The sequence below is a fragment of the Coccidioides posadasii genome, chromosome 1 (assembly GCF_018416015.2).
Source record: "Coccidioides posadasii str. Silveira chromosome 1, complete sequence".
Taxonomy (NCBI): Eukaryota; Fungi; Ascomycota; class Eurotiomycetes; order Onygenales; family Onygenaceae; genus Coccidioides; species Coccidioides posadasii.
In genome coordinates, this window is record NC_089407.1 from 4,947,471 (window position 1) to 4,966,143 (window position 18,673).

Genomic DNA, 18,673 nt, shown 5'->3' on the forward strand with positions numbered 1-18,673 from the left:
TTTGAAAAATATACTATGTTAGGTGCGGAATTTAAGAATACATAGAGGGTTTAGGAATAAGACTTGTTGGACAGATCTAAGGAATGCGTCAAGAACGAGAAGTGGATACAATTATTCGAGTTCCACGCTGAAGAGGATGATTGTTGTGGTGGGTCCGGATCAACGGGACGCCGACACGAAGATAGCGGGTTCAAAGTATAAAGGCTAGATTTAAAAAGCCTAGATCGGTGAGCTACGAGAGTGGCTCGGGAGTCTGTCGAACGTAACGAGTTTTATATAAGGAAGATTGAATACATTACTAGAAGTAGCGGCAATTCAGGAATACGATAGAAACAAAATCACAAACGGACAGGGGATATCTGAGCGGGAACCCAACACAACCAGTGAAAAAGGAAATAAAAATAGCAGCAAAGATCTCCGGAAGAATCGAAAAGGCTGGAATCAACACGCCAGTGGGGGTGGGGAAAAGAAGAAAAATCAAGAAAAGTTTTGCTTGAACTGCGTCCTGGAAATTAATACAGAAATCCTATGCGCAGAATATGATACGGCACGATACAACTTAGTCATGATCGAGTCACGAAAAGAAGGGGAATGAGGAATAAGAAGAAGACAAATTCAAGTCGAGAAAAACAGTTGATTAGAATCAACATTGACTAAGAATGGATTATATGGTGTTGTAAGGGATGGCCCTGCACAGCGCGGAACGTAAGAAACAGCAAGGTTGGAAATCTGAAATATTAAGACAAAAGAAACAAAATAAAGGATAGCAAGTATAAAGGGATAAAAGGAATAAAAAGATACTACCAACCATCCCGCCAGAACTTCAACGGTATAACTCACTAACAGAATAAGCTAGAAATGCACTAGCTATTAAATCATATTCGCCTGTGTCGGTGTTGTTGCTCCTGTTGAATTCATGTTCACTGTGGATGAAGATGTGGCGGACGTTGGCATGGTTGGAGTCTTGATAGGCGTTTCAGCACGAGATTCTTCTTCATCAAGTCTCCGTCGCCAGCTAGCAAAGCTATCGCTCAGCCCTTCTCCATACGTCTCCTTCACTGGTGTGCGTTCAAAGTCAAACTGATTACTGAGGCGGTAGTTTCGTGTTGTGCTCTCCCAATGACTTCGAAGGGCATCAAGCTCGCTAGCGAGTGAGTCAAGTGCAAGAGAACCACGATGATCAAGGAATGAGTCATCTTGCGAAAGCGTACTTCCGGTTCGTGATCGTCGTCGAGCAGCAATAGTGCCGCTCGAAGCGTTGCTCGTAGTGCGACTCAGTCCATTGGAATTCCCGGCCAAGACATGTGAGTGACGGCGATAATTGACGACGGACGATTCCACCTGGTCTAGAAGCATAGTGACCTTCTTCTCGGCATCAAGGGCACGATTTTCAAGCAGAGCATTTTCCTTCTTCAGTTGCTCCAATTCTGCTTGGGATTTCTGGATCGTTTGTGTAAGTTCTTCTTGGAGCGATTCGAGCTCAGAACGTGTGTTATCGCGGTCAGTGCTAGCTCTCAATAGATCCTCCTTAACCTTCACAAGCTGGCTTTCCAGTGCAGCGATCGAAGCGGACGTACTCTCCTGAAGTTGAGACATTGACTTTTGCAGCGTGGCCCTTTCGGCTTCCCAGTCTGGCGACGACCCATGCTGGTTCGAGGCTTTCTCTGAATTCTTCAGAGAATTGTCCAGTTCTGCTTGAAGTTTAGTCGAATGTGCCTTATACTTGTTGAGTTCGTCTTTCATCTTTTTCAACATCTTCTCTGTTCCCTTAACGTAATGGACGGCAGCCTGATAATCATTCTCTAGTTGTTCGAGCTTCTCTTGATACGCGCGATCAGTCTCTTGCTCTCTAAATTCAAAAGTTGCCTTCATCTCTTCATGTGCCTTCATGCTAGCTTGGAGTTGCTGTTCTAACTCTCGCAATCGCGTATGTTCCGGGGTTCCGAACCGGGATCCAGGAGAATCCAGTAATGGTGATCGTCGGTTATCTGACATGTTAATACCACGTTCGCCAAGGAGGTCTTTAAGGGCACCATGTTGAATAGCCAAAGCACTGGTGTCTCGTTGCTGGCTCTCTAGATGCGCCCGGATCTCCCTAATTTCAGAATTCAGACTTTGATTCTCTTTTAGAGCTGCCTGTAATTGCCTCCGAAGCTGAAGACCCTCTCGGCTGCTTTGTTCCTGGTATGCTTCCAGTCCAGCGATCCGTTCTTCGGCACGTCGGAGTTTGTCTGCTGCATTATTGGCAGCATGCTGACTATTCTTCACCAGCTCATTCGCGCGATCAACATGTGCTTGCAGAGCTGCAATGCGCTGGTCGTTAAGCGAACTGTTGCTTTTCTCCGAATCAAAGGAAGATGCCCGTTCCAAGCCAGACAAGAACGCTGTCTTATGACTCTCTGCCTCGCGGGCATTTGTTTCCGCTAGCTCTTCGGATTCCTTTAGTCGTCGTACCGCAGTTTCCAGTTCCGCAGTCCTTTCCTCATGTTCTGCCCTTAGGTTTAATAGCTTACGCTCAAGGCCCTCCCGGTGCTCCTTTTCGCTTTCTAACTGCTTCTCCATTAATGCCGCCTTGGCAACCGACGCGTTAACCGCTTCCTTGAGAGAGCCCATATTCGAGCTATAACTCTGTAATCGCTCATTGGACTCTTCGAGCTTCTGTGCCAATTCTGCTTTATCAACCTCAAGAAGTTGAAGCGCGGACTCTGCCTCTGAACGTAGCGTGGACTCCTCTCTAAGTGAAAACTGAAGGTGATGAAGTTCGGATCGCAGCTGTTCAAGCTCCAAGGCATTGCTCTGGCTTTCTAATTCAGCAAGCCTTCGATCTGTAACCTCATGGAGTTCCTCTGCGACTTCCTTCGCTCGCCTTTCTTCTTGAACTTCCGCCATTAACGATTCGACCTTGGCTTTCAATTCAGATTGAGATGCCAAAGCTAATGCAAGGCGTCTACTGATTTCTGTCGTTCGGTCTGCATGGCTCTCAGATGCATCACGACCATTTGTCTCTGACTGGGGCGTTCGAGCAGGACTTCCTCCGTGAGCAATCAATTTTGCACGAGCATAAGCTGCTTCGTTTATAGCGACGTCTCTTTGATGCTCAACCTCTGCGACCCGCTTCGATGCGATTGCTGCTTGGCGATCGATATTTGCCTGCATCTTCATTAATTCTGCTTTCATTGCAAGGAAAGCCTCGACGAATGGACGATCGTCCTCTGCAAAGGACATGAGGCTTCTTTCGTCTAGGGCCGCGGAATTTGGGTTAGGCACGTAACCGGCTTTTCTAGCTAGTGCCAATTCTGATGCATACCACGCATTTCGGCTTTTCATTGCGTCGAGCTCTTTCATGAGTGCTTCTTGGTGTGGAGTAAGCCGAGGTGAGCGAGGCTCGTCACCAAAACTTCGGGAGTTTCTGTAATGCCTAGGCTCTGAGCCAAGAATCGATTCATCTACACTCTCCACGGAACTATGTCGTTGCTGTCGTAGAGATCGCTGTCTGGAAGGTGTGCTCACTAACGGTGCAGCTTCGCCAGCTTCCATGGCCCGAGCATTGCGTACTGGTTGCGTTGGAGTCCGTCGTCCATTACCAGTAATAGGACTTTGTTCTCGACTAGGTCGCACGTCACGCATCACAGGGGATTGTCGATCTTTCTCGAACGCTCTTATCGCTTCAACGGGGCCAGCAGGCGTTCCCCCTTGTTTCATTGGCGGTTTCCCCCGTGGTCCTTGACCTCCAGGATGTGGACCCCGGGGGTTTGGTGGCTCTCCAGTTGGCGGTGGCCCAGCTGGAGCTTGGGCAATGGACGCACGCGGCAATCGAGAACCGGGTCCATGGGGGCCATAGGGGCCATGGGGGCCCGGGGGGGCAGCGGGCGCGGAGGGTTCTCCAGGTCCTCCAAGTCCAGGACTTGTGACATTTTCTCTCCCCTGAAGCGGTGGGCCCCGTCTTTGTTGGTCTGGGGTCGAATTCAGAGCTTCACGAGAAGTACGACCCGAAGGACCAGGCTGTCGCTCGTTAGGTGGTATTCTTCGGGGTTGTCTGTCACCAGTGGGAGATGTAGGGCCCTGTTCATTTGGATAGCGGATTTTTCCTGTGTCCAGTACGTATACCAAGCCAAGTTCCTGGACATCACGGGGCTCCGAGCTAGGCTCTCCACCAAGAACGACGATTTGCTTCCCCAGAGTGGTCATAGTGTGTCCCGACCTCGGCGACGGCCCTGGTCCCATATTATGGAACGAGTACCAACGTCTGCTTGTAATTCGGAAAGCAGCAAGGTCACCCAAATCGAGTCCCTCGTCTGTGCGACCTCCAAAAACGTACATAACATCATTAACTAGAGCGGCTGCATGGCCTTCTCTTGCGGCGGGGATAAATCCAACGTAGTCTAATTGCGTCCAAAGATTCGTCGTCGGATCATAACACCAAACATCATTAAACCACTGTATTCCATTAGTGCCGCCAAACCTATTTCCAAGTTAGCCATGTCCACCCTTCACTGTGAATCGACACTCACAAATAAAGTTTGTCGCTGAAAGTAACCATTGTGTGGTTGGTTCGGGCTGGAGGAATTTTACCCGGGGGCGGGCCGCCTTCATGGCTGTTTCGAACAAGAAATTCCCACTTGTTTCCCGGGTTTTGGAGCGCGTTAAGATCAAAGGATATTAAGTCATTAAAGAAAAAGCCCTCCACCTGGCCACCAAAGATATAAATCCTAGAGCCAAGAATATTCAGAGAATGTCCATATCTCCCTGCAGGTCTCGGGCCTGGTGGCACAGCACGAGACCATTGGCGCGATGCTGAAGACAAGAATTAGCACCTAGAAAAGCCGGGGAAATAGAGAAATTGGTGAGATACGCACAAGTATTTAGAAAATAAAGGGTGTCGTCCAGGGTATCATGCTCGTTTATTTTTGTATCCCCTCCGAAAACAATAAATGCGTTTCCAACCAACAAACTAGCGTGGCCGACTCGAGGACCCGGTCCTTCGGTGACGGGAGTAATAGGAAAACAAGATAAATTGCCGCCATTAGTTTCAATCATCCAAAGATCCCCTTTCACCGTCGATCCGTCCACTAAACCGCCCATCAAGTATATGTCGCCATCTTCCGAAGCTAGCGCATTAACGGCAGCACCATATCGCGGAAACGGCGTGGTCTGTGGAGTAGGCAGGTTCAATCGGCGTTGTGACCAAGGGAACAGTGCCGGATTGGGGCCTTGGGGCGGCTGGCCAGCGTTTATGGGCATCCGTCCCGGGCCCTATGGAAAATTACAGTCAGACTTACAACTCAAGATGAATGATGTGGGTCCGGGCAGGAACTGCTCGCGAACTCACCTGAGACTCAGACTCTGCCCTATCACGTCGTTGTCGAGACGGTGGTTGGTTTGGCGGACCTGAAGGAGGCCCTCCCATCATGGTGTTATTTTGTGCAGAATTAGGCGGACGGGGGGGACCTTGCTTCGGATCAGCATCTCGCGGAACGCCGTTGATCCCAGGGCCAGGAGGAGGTGTAGGCGTAGAATTGCCCCCCGATGGGTTAATATTTCTGGAGGATTGTGGTGGAGCTGTCGAATTGTTATGCTTTTTTGATTTGAAGAGGAATGCCATCGTTCAACCAGGCGAAAATGACAAGTTCGAGAAAACGTTGTAGCGTCAGAGAAGAATTCGGATTAGAACGTAGCAACGATCGTGGAATCGTAATATATCTATCGAAAACGAATGCACTCGTCAAGCGAAAGGTTTTGCCGGGAACACCAGCAGCGGTTTGGGGAAGAATAACACCGTCTACTTGAGGGAAGTTCGTGACACCAGACGACGAACTATCGAACGTTTGTCCCCGGAGAGAGAAGCACTCGCGAGCGGGCGACTCGGGTGAAAGGTTCGCTATCGAGTCGGTCCCTGGTAATCTTCAGGATAAACGCCCAGGTTCCACGGTTGCTGACTGTGTTCCTGGCCCAGGCGTTTGATTCACCTCGTCGGGAGCGAATGCAGAATGGCCAGATGGACGCGAAGGTCAATGCTAGACAGCGGGACCATTTGGCATGGCGTGGAGAACTAGCAACACATGTAAATCAAATGGCTGCAACGATAAAACCGAAGGACGAGAGGAGATACAAGTTGCCCTTTGGGACCTGGCCTCAAGGCTTGCAAGAACTTTCAGTCTTCTGGGGATAGCGAACTTTAGTTAGGGGCCTTTTGCCAAGACCTCTCACCCCCTTCACCCCCCGTCGAGCTAAATATACTTCTGCTCCCAGCCATTCAACCACGCCGCACGGACTAAACGATCAAGAGCATCATGGTTCAGAGTTCATTCCTTCTGTCCTACTGAAACATGCAGAAGAGTAGAGATCATCACTGTCTGTGGCATGGAAAAGATTCCAGACCTCTCAGTGACTGCTGGGCGATGTGTGCCCTATGGGACTGGCGACTCTTCATGCATCGTTCTTTGTGACGTGCGTCTGTGATTTGTGAGACAAGCGATTTAGGGTCTGCTTCTGAACTCCACCACGGAAGCAGAGCATTGACTTGCTTCAATCCCAGGCCAGATCTCACCAATAAGCAAAACAAGATCTTACAACAAATGCAACATGCGTTCACAAGTACCCAACACAGCAATAACACTTGGTTATATGGGCTGGGATACATACCTCATCCCACCGAGAGCCCTGTCTGCCATATGCTCATATAGTGCACTCAACACCTTGCAAGTTCAAGGGTTAGAATTGTGAACTGTTGAAAAATATGATCTTGAGGAAATGATATCTGTCACAGAGCCTTCAGAGCTTTATCCATTCATTCTTACCTGTCTTTGTGGCCTTGGAACTTGATTTGTCAATCTCGCCAAGCATCATCCCACATCCCCATTCACACAAAACAGAATATAGCATAGGCAGGAGCTCTGGATACCTCCATTATCAAACAGCCAAGTAAATCACCCTAGAATACAGATCAAAAATATCCCCTAATGACAGCTCTTCCCGTACTTCTTCAACCTCGAATAATTATAAGGCAATGGAGCCAGGAACCCCGCAAAAGCCGAGGCGGCCGCAGCCATCCAAAATTTAGGGTCATCAAGCGCTACAACTCCACTTGTCAAGTGGAAATCAACAAGATTCTGAACGGTTTCCATTCCTAACATCGATACCATACTCATCCCTGCTGCGGTTTTTGCTGCAGTTACCCACGTCAGCTGGTCTCGCCCGAGTCGTAAAAGGATGGTCTCCAGGACCATCGATGAGCTTAGCCCACAAATCACTAAGAGCATGGTGGTTAGAATCTGCTCTACGCTATAGCACCGGGAAAAGGTAAAATACTTGATATCCCCATGACCAATCCAACCGACATATCCGGGCAGTTTGCCTGTAGGTACCACATTGCAGAGAAGTCGCCGAGAGAACAACCGATCAGACAGCGAAACGTGTTGATGCCTGCGCGTTTCCATAAGTACGTCGAACTCCAGAATCCCAAACTCATCGCGGACTCTTGAGTTTGTTTTGGTTCAGGGTTGCTGGCTTGGGTTTTGGAGCACACGGAGCGAATACCCCAATGGAGAATTGGCTGACGGAGAAAATGCTGTTGGGGAAACGGCATCGACCTGCGGACAGCAAGTTGAGATAGCACGGGACTAGTCCGGCGAACCAAATAGGCGGCCATTGGTTGGGAACACGCAAGAGCTATGGGGCAATAACACTGGGGTTCAATTAATGGCAGCTCTTGTGGCCACCGTGTTGTGTATGCGGAGTCGAGGAAAGTGTCGCGGATATATGAGGCCAAGCCAACAAGATTCCAGACAATGCAATCCGTGCCAGATTACGGTTATTTAGTCCGCGCTTGTGTACGCTCCAGGCGAGTGTGAGAAGGGTAATCAGGAGGAAAAGAGGCCGAAACCGTTGAAAAATGGTCACGGATGCGGAGCCGATAGAGAGAAAATCGAGCACGGCCTATATATCACACAAGCGATCAACAACTTCGTTGCCGATAATTTATCTTTTTTATTTCATTTCCGGGGTTCACGTACGGGCAGCCAACAGCAGGAACTGTGAAGAAGAGCAGGTAGGATTGGGGACAAATTCGAGAGAGCACTCGAGAGCTTTGACTCTCTGTTATCAGCGCTATCCTTGTTTCCACCCGCTGGATCCGAAGACTTTGAAGCACAACAGGACGGCATCCCGAAAGCTGTCTGATGAGAGGACAGAACAATATAGCGAAGAACAGAGCGAAAGAAAGGATTTAAATATCAACCTGGCAATTAATCGGGGTTGTAAGATTTACCATGGACTTCCATCTGGCTTGAATGCGTACCTATATCGCTAGTTGGTCAACTCCCCATGCGTGGTTTTCGCGGAATTTCGATTGAATATGACAGCAGTCGCAGCAAAATAAGCTCTGGGCAAACGAATTACTCGCTACGTTTCACCAAGGACAAGGCTGCAGAACCCGGAGGTGGCTATTCTTATAAAGCAGCGAAAATACCTCAAAGACTGGAATCTCAGGAAGCTTCCCCTTGACCGAGGCGGGAGAGTAGCCTCAACCGCACGGGTGGCCTTTTAAGGTTAGCTGAAACCCGCGTCTGCTTGCCCGAATGGGCACCTCCCCAGTCCGATCGCCGGAGATAAGGGCGGAGGCGGCCGTCACGTGAGATACCATGCGGCTTCAACCTTGAAGCCACATGGCTCCCCATTCGGTGGGGTATCAGCCACACTTGTGGCGTCAGCTAACCGTAGTTTAGCCAATCTCATGTGATTCGCGAAAAGGGGCCCTCATTCCAACATCGACGTGTCAAAATCCTAACTCCGTGCTATACGATCATATCCACAGAGCTCTCTCTACAGTACTGTACATTATGACGAGCAAACCTCGTCGTCACAACTTCCCCAACAAGGCGCGAGCCTTACTTGATACCCTAACCAAGTATGCACCGAAGTGGATGGATAAGGGGTTCTGCAATCCAGTACTCCGTAATCCTCACATTTACATCCTGGGACTTGAAGGGCAAGGACAAAGCTACGGTTACTATGTATAACTTTCTGGACCATCTGATTATTGATAATGTCTGTCTTATTTTGCGACACCATGTGTAATGCCGCGAAAGTTTGAAAGTGCCGAAATGGAAAAGGAACTTAACAATAATGAGGACAGTTCAACAGATGCATTGTCTCGCTGATGCAAGAAGTATCATCGATTTGTCAGAGATTTCCAAACTTACTTTGAGGCCACTGATATTAAGAATGAATATATTCGTGACTCAACTGAAGAGAAAAACATTCTTGTGCGACTTACTATCTCTAGTCATTCCTCGCTTGCACCCAAGTCCCTAACACACCATCAGTCCACCCGACCGCGAGCTGCTTACTTATATCCACTACACTATTGTAGTACACACACTAAAGCCAAGTGGTGCAGGTTATCACGACATGGATGGTTTACTTCATTGCGAAACTGATTGACTTCATCCTGAAAATACCATCTTGACACCCTTTACTTCACAAAATATGAGTGTAGCTGATGACCCTAGACAGGCTACGAAGGCTGAGTATAGTCTTGGATATTAACACGACGAAATGAGATGATAACGGACGAAAGGAAAACAATCGTTTCAAGACACAGAAGACGGTTCCATTGCCAGAGTCAGGTCCTAATCCCGGGCAGCCACCAGGAATTGCAGGGCAAACGCATTGACACAGTCTGAGTATCAGCAGGGATGGGGCAAACATGCTTCGGGGTTTCTCTGTAAGTTGATATCCATTTGTCATGAACCATGAGGCTTCGGTCATTTATCACCACATGCCACTCCGCAGGTAAATTTGTCGCTGGTTGCTTCCTGTATCTTGCTGTGTCGGAATGTGTTTTGCGATGGTCTTTGTACAGTCCCGCTCAGAATGGAGGGTTATGTTGACTTGAGATTGGTTGAGAATAACATCTGCAAGGGACCTCGGACACCATTACCAGGACCCTGGAGCCCCTTTGCAGGGGTTAGAAAGTATAGTCGGCAATTGGGTGGTTTACGGAGTACAGGACCGGCACTCAATTGCCATAAGGCGTAGCATTTCTCGGCAACCAGGAAGTCAAGTTTTAAAAAAATCACTCATACCATCCTGCTCTGTATCCCTTCCGACGTGTAACAAAGCAAGAGTTTGCCTACTCGCCGGGGGGATCGACGGGTGATTTACTGGAGCTTTCTGCAGAACTGCAGGGACAGGGATCATGCTCTGCAGCTCTGGAGCCACAATACCTTAAAATTAATTTGGGCAGTCAAGATTTCAATGAAGAGCCGCCTTTGAGGAAGTGCGAAAGAGCTGCTTAGGCTAAGATCAGCCCACAACAGCCGGTGTCTCCGGCGACGAGGCCATTCGCCAGCGACGGCAGCGTGATGATAGCGGCATTCGGGTCGGCGAGCAACGTCGACCTCGCCACCAATCGCTGCCAGGGAAGCTATTAATATTCACATCACGTGATTGAAAAGCTCGTGGCGCTAGTCCGCATGCGGCAAGGCGCGGACGAACGCTGCAGGAAGCCACACTCCATTCACGCGCAGGCGACCCACCTTCCCTCGCCCGCCGCCCAAACTCATGCCAATGCATTGCTCGCTCCAACCGATTCGGCTTTTTCAGATCCTCAATTCACCTCTTCCACTCCATCAGTCCGCCATCTCCGCCCTCCAACCACTAACTCTCCCTCTCTTCTTCCAAGGGGGTTCTCTCTTGAGAAATATTCCTTGTCCAGAGCCTTGCCTCTCTCTTTTATGATTGAGAAGGTTTCGCTGGAATGGTCCTTGTTACAAATCCCCTTAGGATTCCCCCCTCTTAATTGAAGATCGTATCTCCTGCGGTCGTAGCGGACGTCAATTAGCGGGCCCAACTTTTAAAGGGTAATATTTCTTTTCTTTCTACAAGGTAAGTTCTGGACTCTCAGTCGTTGTCATTTGACATCCTATTCATCCCTCTAGCTTATTTTTATTTTTATATTTCCTCTTTTTTTCCCTTTTTTTATATCTTCCGCTGGCTAGTCTTGTTGATTTGCCCCGGGTCAGTATACTTCTAACGGTCGATGATCTTCACTTTCGTTCTGCTCGGTCAATACCGACGCTAACAATTCTTGCTTTGTTTTAGGTTGATCTCCCTTCGTCACATTCATCCCTAGCCATTTCTACGCAATACTCTCGCCTTTCCCGTGCGCATTGTTTTGACATTTTCCTTACAGAGTCGAAATCGGGATACCACTAAAGATATTGCCAAAATGACAACTATGGTCAGTGATCCTTTACCTCACGTTTTTATGAGCGGGATGTTACGATCGCGCCCGCTTCTGCTTGCTCTTTGCCCTTTACCCAACGATAAATATTAACAATGCTCCCTCAGGACCTACGCGTTGGAAACAAGTATCGTATCGGTCGAAAGATCGGTAGTGGTAGTTTCGGTGACATCTATCTTGGTATACTTATCCTTATCTCGTGGGAATGATGAAATACTCATTGTTCTTTTAGGTACGAACATTATCTCGGGTGAAGAGATTGCCATTAAACTTGAGAGTGTTAAGGCGAAACATCCACAGCTCGAATATGAAGCTCGTGTCTACAAATCGCTAGCGGGGGGTGTCGGTATCCCCTTTGTCCGTTGGTTTGGCACTGAATGTGACTATAATGCCATGGTCATCGATCTCCTTGGGCCCAGCTTGGAAGACTTGTTCAACTTTTGCAACCGGAAGTTCTCGCTCAAGACTGTGCTTCTATTGGCAGATCAACTTATCTCCCGCATCGAGTACATTCACGCCAAATCGTTTATCCACCGTGACATTAAACCCGACAATTTCCTTATGGGCATTGGAAAACGTGGAAACCAAGTCAACGTGATCGATTTTGGTCTCGCGAAGAAATATCGTGACCCAAAGACCCACTTCCATATTCCCTACCGTGAAAACAAAAATTTAACTGGTACGGCTCGTTATGCCAGTATCAACACCCATCTTGGTGTCGAGCAATCTAGACGTGACGATATGGAATCTCTTGGTTACGTCATGCTTTATTTCTGCCGTGGATCCCTCCCTTGGCAAGGCCTCAAGGCTGCTACTAAAAAACAAAAATACGACCGCATTATGGAAAAGAAGATGACCACTCCGACCGAAGTTCTTTGCCGTGGATTCCCCAATGAATTCGCTGTGTACTTAAACTACACCCGTTCTCTTCGCTTCGACGACAAACCTGACTACTCTTACCTTCGTAAGATCTTCCGTGACCTCTTTGTGCGTGAATCATTCCAGTACGACTATGTCTTCGATTGGACTGTCTATAAGTACCAAAAGAATGCCCAGGCTATTGCCCAAGCGAGCGGAAATGCAGGGAACAATGCCCAGGAGGAAGATGATAAACCTCGTGGTCAAGTCAGCACTGGTGGCGCTCCCGCAGGCGTCCCGGGGGGATCACTCAAACCTGTTCCTCTCGGCACCCATCGGCGTAAGCTGGTGGAACGTACTGCGGGTGAATCCCATGACACCAACCGCGCCGTCGGAAGTGATAGGATGTGAGTATATGCAACCTGTAGTTCCGACAAAGGCCTCATTTCTCCTACGCATCTGGTGTTTTACGACGCTGGCTATGGGTTATTTTCAATTCTAGAATTTGACTAATATCATAGTCTTCGGCGCTAGGCTTCGTTCTGCTTCAAGAGGTGTTCATATGGGCCCTGGCTACCCTGTTCATCGCTTGAAGCGGGACGATATCACTGGTGAATGGTACTGAATTCGATATGATGATGATGCGATGTCTTGCGAGTCAATTGTTTTCATTTTGCTCATTCTAAATTGCCGCCCCTTTTTTCATATCGAAATCTAGGAGCGTTGTGCAAGTTGAATGTGGCACTGCCAACGTGTTCTTTTCCACAGGACATCCGAGGCTCACCCTGTTCTGAAATCTCTTCTCCATCCCCTATGGTTTAGCAGCCCGCTCGATTTTATTCCACCTATGGCCATGTCGGCTACGGATTCTATAATTTTCATCGAAGCGTTTTTGCTCGGGCCCAACTTCCCAAATTTCGGATGCGTCAGCTTGTCGTTATTCCATCATCAAAAGATTTCCGATTTTCGAAATGTGCCCTGATTTATGGGATAGTTGGTGCAGGTTTCAGAACACTTGTACTAACTTTGGTGGCTACCACTGGACAAGCTGTTGGGCTGCAATGCACTTGCCCTGGGATTGCCTGATTATCATGGCAGAATGTTGATGGACTGTGGATGAGGAATTCCTAGCGCAATCTTGCTTTGTTTGCAAAGTTGTGACTGGTTTTGTTCCATCACTCATTTGCCTTCCCAGATTGTCACTGTTCTCATCTGTTATTCCCTTATTCCCACATGCACTTGCTTGTTTCAACTCTATTGCTCTTTATTTTGCAAGGAAATATATGCAGGGGATGAGGTGCAGATATTAATTTCAGTCAGAGCAGGGCCTTGGGTTGTTTATTGATGGCGAGGATGTGCTGGTTACCTCTCTGTGTTACAGGCATATTTTCAGGCCCCAGCCACGATACTCTCAAACTCATGTCTCTGTTCAGCTGTGGGGTCTGGTGATGGATATGGCTAGGGCTGCTTCTGGGGTGGTTGACATTTTTCCTTGCATGTTTCCTTTTGTTACTGCTTTTTGTCAAGTTGACTTATCAGCACATGTCATTTGTAAAAGCCTTACGTGCATTTCCACCTTCTCTCACATATTGGCCTGTCAAGCTAATTGCTGGGGTTGAACGAGGACATTGTTGGCTGGGAGTGCATGCATGGGGATGTGTATGCGTTTGGGGATGACATGAGACCTTATCCAAAAAAGAAAAAAAAGAAAAAAAGAAAAATTCAACTGCTTTCCTTTTGTTTTGTTGACTTAGCTTTTTAGCCCTCAAATCAAACATTTAGTTAATCATGATGTTATTAATTTAGAGAGTCATCACAAGTGGATGCATAGCAAGCAAATGTACTCCGTACTCTGTATATTCACATTATAAATCACTATTCACAATTCGCTCTCCACAGTGACTTCAGAAGCCAAGCTTTCTATTATTCAATACAAGTGTCGATCTCAAATAGAGAGCCAACTGGGCTGATGGGATATATATGTCTTCTGGGTGTTTAAGTCTAGCAGGGGGTGGATAAGGAATCATACAGCTGCCACTCCAACCTTCCGAGGAGCTGTGGGGTTCCCCGGTCCAAGCCAAAGGCAAATTCGCGGAGGCGGCGCATGGATGCACGGGCACATGTTTTCCAGTCTTTCCAACGAGGAATACCTGTGCATTCCGCTATCTATCTAGCGCTAAAAGGACCGGCCACATTCAGGCCCTGTGTGTGACGAGCTTGCTGGAGTGGAACTCCGGGGTTGGCATCCGGGGCCAGACGACATGCGGGTTCTCTCCACTTGGATCGCTAAGTCCCTCCGCGCGAGGTTTTTACCCCATTTTCTTGAGCACCGACCACGCTCCTGTGGGCAAAGCCTTGCAGAATCTGTTCTGTTTTTAAAACTCCCCGTCAGCATCCATATTTGACTTCTTTCAAGCCCGCGAGAAGGGCACACGGACTTTTACTATCCTGTCACGGAGGAGGATGTCTGCAGTTCCTTAGAGCATTGGGAAAAGGCCCGCCGGTCCATGCACCCCTGCCGCGTCCCGCAATTCCACGCCTTTCCCTGAACGGACTTGTCCCCTCGTGTATGGAATAGTTAAGCCTTTCGAGGGCCGCCCGGCCGACAGCACGCCGTTGAGGCTTCGTGTGTCTTCCCAATCCCCGTTTCGTTTCGACGAAGACTTCCTCAGCTCGTTCTCTCCCCCCCCCTTCTGCCATTCCAGTTTCCCTTTCCCTGGCCTTCTACAGCGTTCCTGCAGCAGAAAAGTGACCCGTCCTTTTTCTTTTCTTTTCTTTTCTTTTTTTTTTTTCACCCACACACACACACACATCCCCTAATCTTCTTTGCAAAGAAGGAAAAAAAAAAAAAAAAAAAAAAAAAAGAAAGAAAAAGCTCTTCCTGGACGGCCCAGCATGGATTACAGTTTCTATTCTTCGTCTCATCATCATCAAATCTACCAGTTCTACGGGCTTCCAAACCCTCAACATCCTCAGCTAGGTGCAACGATCCCCGACCAGTTCCAGGATGCCCAGCCAGTGGTATGCTCCCTTCTTCGTCGATCCCAAATTCGCACCGAAGACGGACCGTATCTTGATTAAGTGTCAGTCGAGCTAACATGACCTTTTTTATTTCCCCTTTAGCAGAACGAACATTTCCATGTGTTCCAACCTTACAATTTCGACCCAACCGTTCAGAATCAACATCCCGCAGATGTACTTCCCCCCGAGCCGTTTCCAGCTGACCTACTGGACCCGCCAAGCCACGATTCAAGTGACAACAAAATGACGGATCTGTCTGCTGTGCAACCATCGGGTACTACCGAGAATAGCGACGAGCTAGCGGAGGTGGTACAGAATAATCAGAGCAGTAGTGAGGAGAAGGATAACTTGACCCCAGCCCAGAGTCGTCGAAAGGCGCAGAATAGAGCTGCGTATGTTCCTTTCTCTCCTGTGCAATCAATTAAAAGAAGGAAAAAAAAAAAAAAAAAAAAGAAAAGAAAAGAAAAATTATGAGACTGACTGGTTTTCACCTACTATCTAGTCAACGAGCGTTCCGTGAGCGCAAAGAACGCCGCGTGCGTGACTTGGAGCAGGAGCTCAGCGAATACAAGCAAAATGTAAACACACTTCTCGAAGACAACGAGTGCCTGAAGCGCGAAATCGCAAAGGTTGCTACAGAAAATGAAATTCTTCGGGCTACGTCCACCGCAAATCGGTGTCCTGGGGTCGATGCGCATCATGACCCACAGCCCATCACTACTGGTCCTATGAGATACTCTCCGACCGACTACAGCAGCCCGGAGGGTGACAACAGACCCAAGCCTATCCATCGGATGAAAGTCAACGGAGCGACGGGAGAGAAACTCCTTGATGCAGCGGCCACGTGGGACCTCATCGTGAGTCGCTTGGCGGACGTGGATGTCAAGGTTGACGTGCAAGACATTTATAACCGGCTGAAAGGCCATGCAATATGTGACGGGACGGGCCCCGTGCTCGAGGAGTCACGGGTCAGAAAGGCTATTGAGGAGAGTATCGCATCAGGGACAGATGAGCTGATCTAGGTGAGGAGCTCCCTTAATCGGGACTGTTCTGGAATTATAGAACCTCTGCTTCCCACCGTCTACAGTCGTTTTAAGACGAAGACCTGCGTTGCAATGAATATTTTTATACTGACATATTTCGGTATTCTCCTGTTTTTGGATGTGACGCCTTTCTCATACTTCACCTATGATGAGTTGTTGGACTCCCGTGGCTCTTTTTGCGCTCTTCCCTCACTTGATTGTTGAAAAACGAATGGTTTTGTTTAGCCTAGGCGCTGTTGGGTTGGACATTTATCTCCGTACTGGATGTGAAAGCTTTTCCTCCCTTTTTTTTTTTTTTTTTTTTTTTTTTTTTTTTAGCTGTCTCCCTGTCTACACACGTATATATATACAAACTACCTACATATATTCTGATTGATATGAATGGATCTATCTGAACAACTCTTCTTAGGCTTGAAATCGGGCCAGCCGTGGGCGCTGGCCTTTTCGATTAGCCTGGTGCTGAGACAGGAAATGTTGGGCACCTCTTCGGATTTAGTGAACGTGGTATTTATTTCTCATCAAATCCCCTTTTCAGCAATTAACCACGACGAACCAAGCTAGACCTCGTATCGAAAAAGGAAACGAAAAGAGAAAAAGTAAGAAGAGAAAACCTTTCATCGGTATTACTTCCTTGCAAAAACGGAGCAAGAGACCGCCGCTCTAACCTGCTTCTGCAAAAATGCCATCCCTGTCATTAATGCAGAAGGGGGAGCTAAAGATGTTGGTCCCTTCCCCCCCGTCACCCGGGAGATCTCCTTCTCCACCCCATGAAAATTTCTAGCCCGGATTCGACAGCAAGATACTGGCCACAAAGCAACTAGGTCTCAAGACTACCTCATGACCCAGCAGTAAGCCTACCTTGGTTGTTCTTCTGTCCTTGTCCGGATCAGGTGGCGGACATGTTCAAGGGCCTAGGGAGATTTTTCTTCTTGGCGCCGGTTGCTGGCTGGAACGAGAGGCATCCAGCGGGAAAGTGGGGTTACGGCGTAAAGGGAGTCCGGTGGTTTGATAGGGGTGGTCGTCGGATCTGAGGAACTTTCTCTGTGTGCTGTATCGCTGCTACGGGCTGCCTTTTGGAGTAGCTGAATCCTGGTCCAATTTTTCAAAGAAAACCCCCAGTCCGATCGGGGGCGGGGCAGGAGCGCGGTTGATAGGGGTGCGAAGACGGGGCATGGGGTGAGCGCATAAACGCCGGATAGACACCTTTAATGCCCTTGGATTCCGCCAAATTCCGCCGTTTTTCTCTCTTTCCCTTCTATTTCCCCCCTTCTCTTAAGACCGTGGTTTGCCCCCGGTCTTGGTGGCTGCGTGCTGGTCCCTTTCAGGTGCCATACTTGTTGTAGGAGACAAGGCTGACCTGCAAGCTTCGCTTTGTGCCTTTGAGAAAGAAAATTTTTACTGATATCATTCACCTTTGAGAGAACATACCCCGTATCCTTTACAAGCACAGATGAGCTCATCGGGGCAAAGGACCGCTTTGCCTGTGAAGATATACTGCCAGAGATATTCCCATACACGCCCCGTTAACCGATCATACAGCGGCGTGCGGAGAACCCAGTCCCGCCAAAAGACATACCTTGGGAGGGGGATTGCACGAATGCGTTCGGCGCTCACTGCGAATTGACTGCAGCATGGCTGCGAGAGGACGTCCGGAACAGGGTCATCGGGAAGTAATTCCTTCCATGCCCTGCCGAACACAGCTGCCTCAGGGATAGCACGGATATCTTCGTCGCCACTGGCCATTGGGTGGATATGGTCTGGGCAACCCGGGTCATGCTTACACCGAAGATTCATGTATCCTTCACGGATGACGTGTTCGCTGTTCAGTCTGCTCAGCGTCATTTCGGAGCTTCCGTTGAAGAAGTCGTTATTGTGCCATGTCGCATTATGTGCGTGCATGAAAATGGTGATATTCCGAAGGTTTTCGTAGTTGTCGATGATGTAGGTCAGATACGGCATCAGCTCGTTACCCTTGTTCTTGATAATGAAAGGGTCTGCCTCTGGGTCGTCCACCACGTAGACTGCGGTGGTGATGTTGGGGTCATTTTGAACCACTCTGTCGACCCAGGTAGTGTCCTCTTCCTTTAACTTTGCGACCACAAGTGCTCGTGTGTAATCCGGTGAGGGATGACCAGGTGCCAAGGGCGGTGCCGGTGGGCGAGAGCTTGAGGGTATGGCGGCAGCTGTGCTGCTCGTAAGAGGATTGGCTGCTTGAAAGTTGTGGCGGCCATCGCCGGCTTTCTTGCCGCTAGCGTCTATCAAACGAGCTTGTTGCAGCTGGACTGTGAAGAGAAAGACGGCTACCAGCGTGATGGCAAGGAGCACCCAAAGGCGGCGTGTGATGCACCGAGGCATGGTATTTAGACAAGCGTATGGGACAATATAGATGTATATCCAAAAGCCGACATGCTATTGACGGTCTGTCAAGTCTTGGAATTGATATTTGCAGGGTATAAGGGCAGTCGGAAATTACGCATTCTCCCCTTGACGATGCTTAACTTGGGTA

The 18,673-nt window shown here is 48.7% G+C and overlaps 5 protein-coding genes across 6 annotated transcripts; 2 read left to right on the forward strand and 3 right to left on the reverse strand.

The window, feature by feature from the left end:
• Window positions 1-303: 303 nt before the first annotated feature.
• Window positions 304-6,253, reverse strand: KEL2 (Negative regulator of mitotic exit). The gene is made up of 4 exons (XM_003065405.2): window positions 5,330-6,253; window positions 4,857-5,253; window positions 4,512-4,794; window positions 304-4,462 (listed from the first exon to the last, which is right to left on the reverse strand). Exons 1-4 carry the CDS (start codon window positions 5,600-5,602, stop codon window positions 871-873), a joined length of 4,545 nt encoding a protein of 1,514 aa, XP_003065451.2. The 5' UTR covers window positions 5,603-6,253; the 3' UTR covers window positions 304-870.
• A 500-nt stretch (window positions 6,254-6,753) lies between these two features.
• D8B26_001400 (uncharacterized protein) lies at window positions 6,754-8,436 on the reverse strand. Its single transcript, XM_003065406.2, has 4 exons — window positions 8,297-8,436; window positions 8,013-8,236; window positions 7,309-7,935; window positions 6,754-7,249 (listed from the first exon to the last, which is right to left on the reverse strand). The coding sequence occupies exons 3-4, from the start codon at window positions 7,646-7,648 to the stop codon at window positions 6,957-6,959; spliced, it is 633 nt and encodes a 210-aa protein (XP_003065452.1). The 5' UTR covers window positions 7,649-7,935; window positions 8,013-8,236; window positions 8,297-8,436; the 3' UTR covers window positions 6,754-6,956.
• Window positions 8,437-11,102: 2,666 nt separating this feature from the next.
• Window positions 11,103-13,907, forward strand: HRR25_1 (serine/threonine protein kinase). 2 transcript variants are annotated; one of them, XM_066123527.1, is made up of 4 exons: window positions 11,103-11,242; window positions 11,353-11,425; window positions 11,478-12,510; window positions 12,625-13,907. In XM_066123527.1, the coding sequence occupies exons 1-4, from the start codon at window positions 11,231-11,233 to the stop codon at window positions 12,635-12,637; spliced, it is 1,131 nt and encodes a 376-aa protein (XP_065979601.1). In that variant the 5' UTR covers window positions 11,103-11,230; the 3' UTR covers window positions 12,638-13,907. The 2 variants fall into 2 exon arrangements, with proteins under 2 accessions (XP_065979601.1, XP_003065453.1); XM_003065407.2 differs by having other exon boundaries at window positions 11,478-13,907.
• Window positions 13,908-14,311: 404 nt separating this feature from the next.
• D8B26_001402 (uncharacterized protein) lies at window positions 14,312-16,528 on the forward strand. The gene is made up of 3 exons (XM_003065408.2): window positions 14,312-15,124; window positions 15,227-15,516; window positions 15,627-16,528. Exons 1-3 carry the CDS (start codon window positions 14,999-15,001, stop codon window positions 16,144-16,146), a joined length of 936 nt encoding a protein of 311 aa, XP_003065454.1. The 5' UTR covers window positions 14,312-14,998; the 3' UTR covers window positions 16,147-16,528.
• A 1,043-nt stretch (window positions 16,529-17,571) lies between these two features.
• On the reverse strand, window positions 17,572-18,522 carry D8B26_001403 (uncharacterized protein; the record flags this gene model as incomplete). Its single annotated transcript, XM_003065409.2, has 1 exon — window positions 17,572-18,522. The coding sequence occupies one exon, from the start codon at window positions 18,520-18,522 to the stop codon at window positions 17,572-17,574; it is 951 nt and encodes a 316-aa protein (XP_003065455.2).
• Window positions 18,523-18,673: the final 151 nt, after the last annotated feature.

Coding starts and splice junctions, on each gene's coding strand:
- KEL2 (XM_003065405.2), bottom strand. CDS start 5,602: ATGGCATTCCTCTTCAAATCAAAAAAGCATAACAATTCGACAGCTCCA. Junction 5,254..5,329: donor GGGCAGAGTCTGAGTCTCAG/GTGAGTTCGCGA, acceptor AATTTTCCATAG/GGCCCGGGACGGATGCCCAT. Junction 4,463..4,511: donor TTCAGCGACAAACTTTATTT/GTGAGTGTCGAT, acceptor ACTTGGAAATAG/GTTTGGCGGCACTAATGGAA.
- HRR25_1 (XM_066123527.1), top strand. Junction 11,426..11,477: donor TTTCGGTGACATCTATCTTG/GTATACTTATCC, acceptor TTGTTCTTTTAG/GTACGAACATTATCTCGGGT.
- D8B26_001402 (XM_003065408.2), top strand. CDS start 14,999: ATGGATTACAGTTTCTATTCTTCGTCTCATCATCATCAAATCTACCAG. Junction 15,125..15,226: donor TCCAGGATGCCCAGCCAGTG/GTATGCTCCCTT, acceptor TTTCCCCTTTAG/CAGAACGAACATTTCCATGT. Junction 15,517..15,626: donor AAGGCGCAGAATAGAGCTGC/GTATGTTCCTTT, acceptor CCTACTATCTAG/TCAACGAGCGTTCCGTGAGC.
- D8B26_001400 (XM_003065406.2), bottom strand. CDS start 7,648: ATGGCCGCCTATTTGGTTCGCCGGACTAGTCCCGTGCTATCTCAACTT. Junction 7,250..7,308: donor ATTGGTCATGGGGATATCAA/GTATTTTACCTT, acceptor CCATGCTCTTAG/TGATTTGTGGGCTAAGCTCA.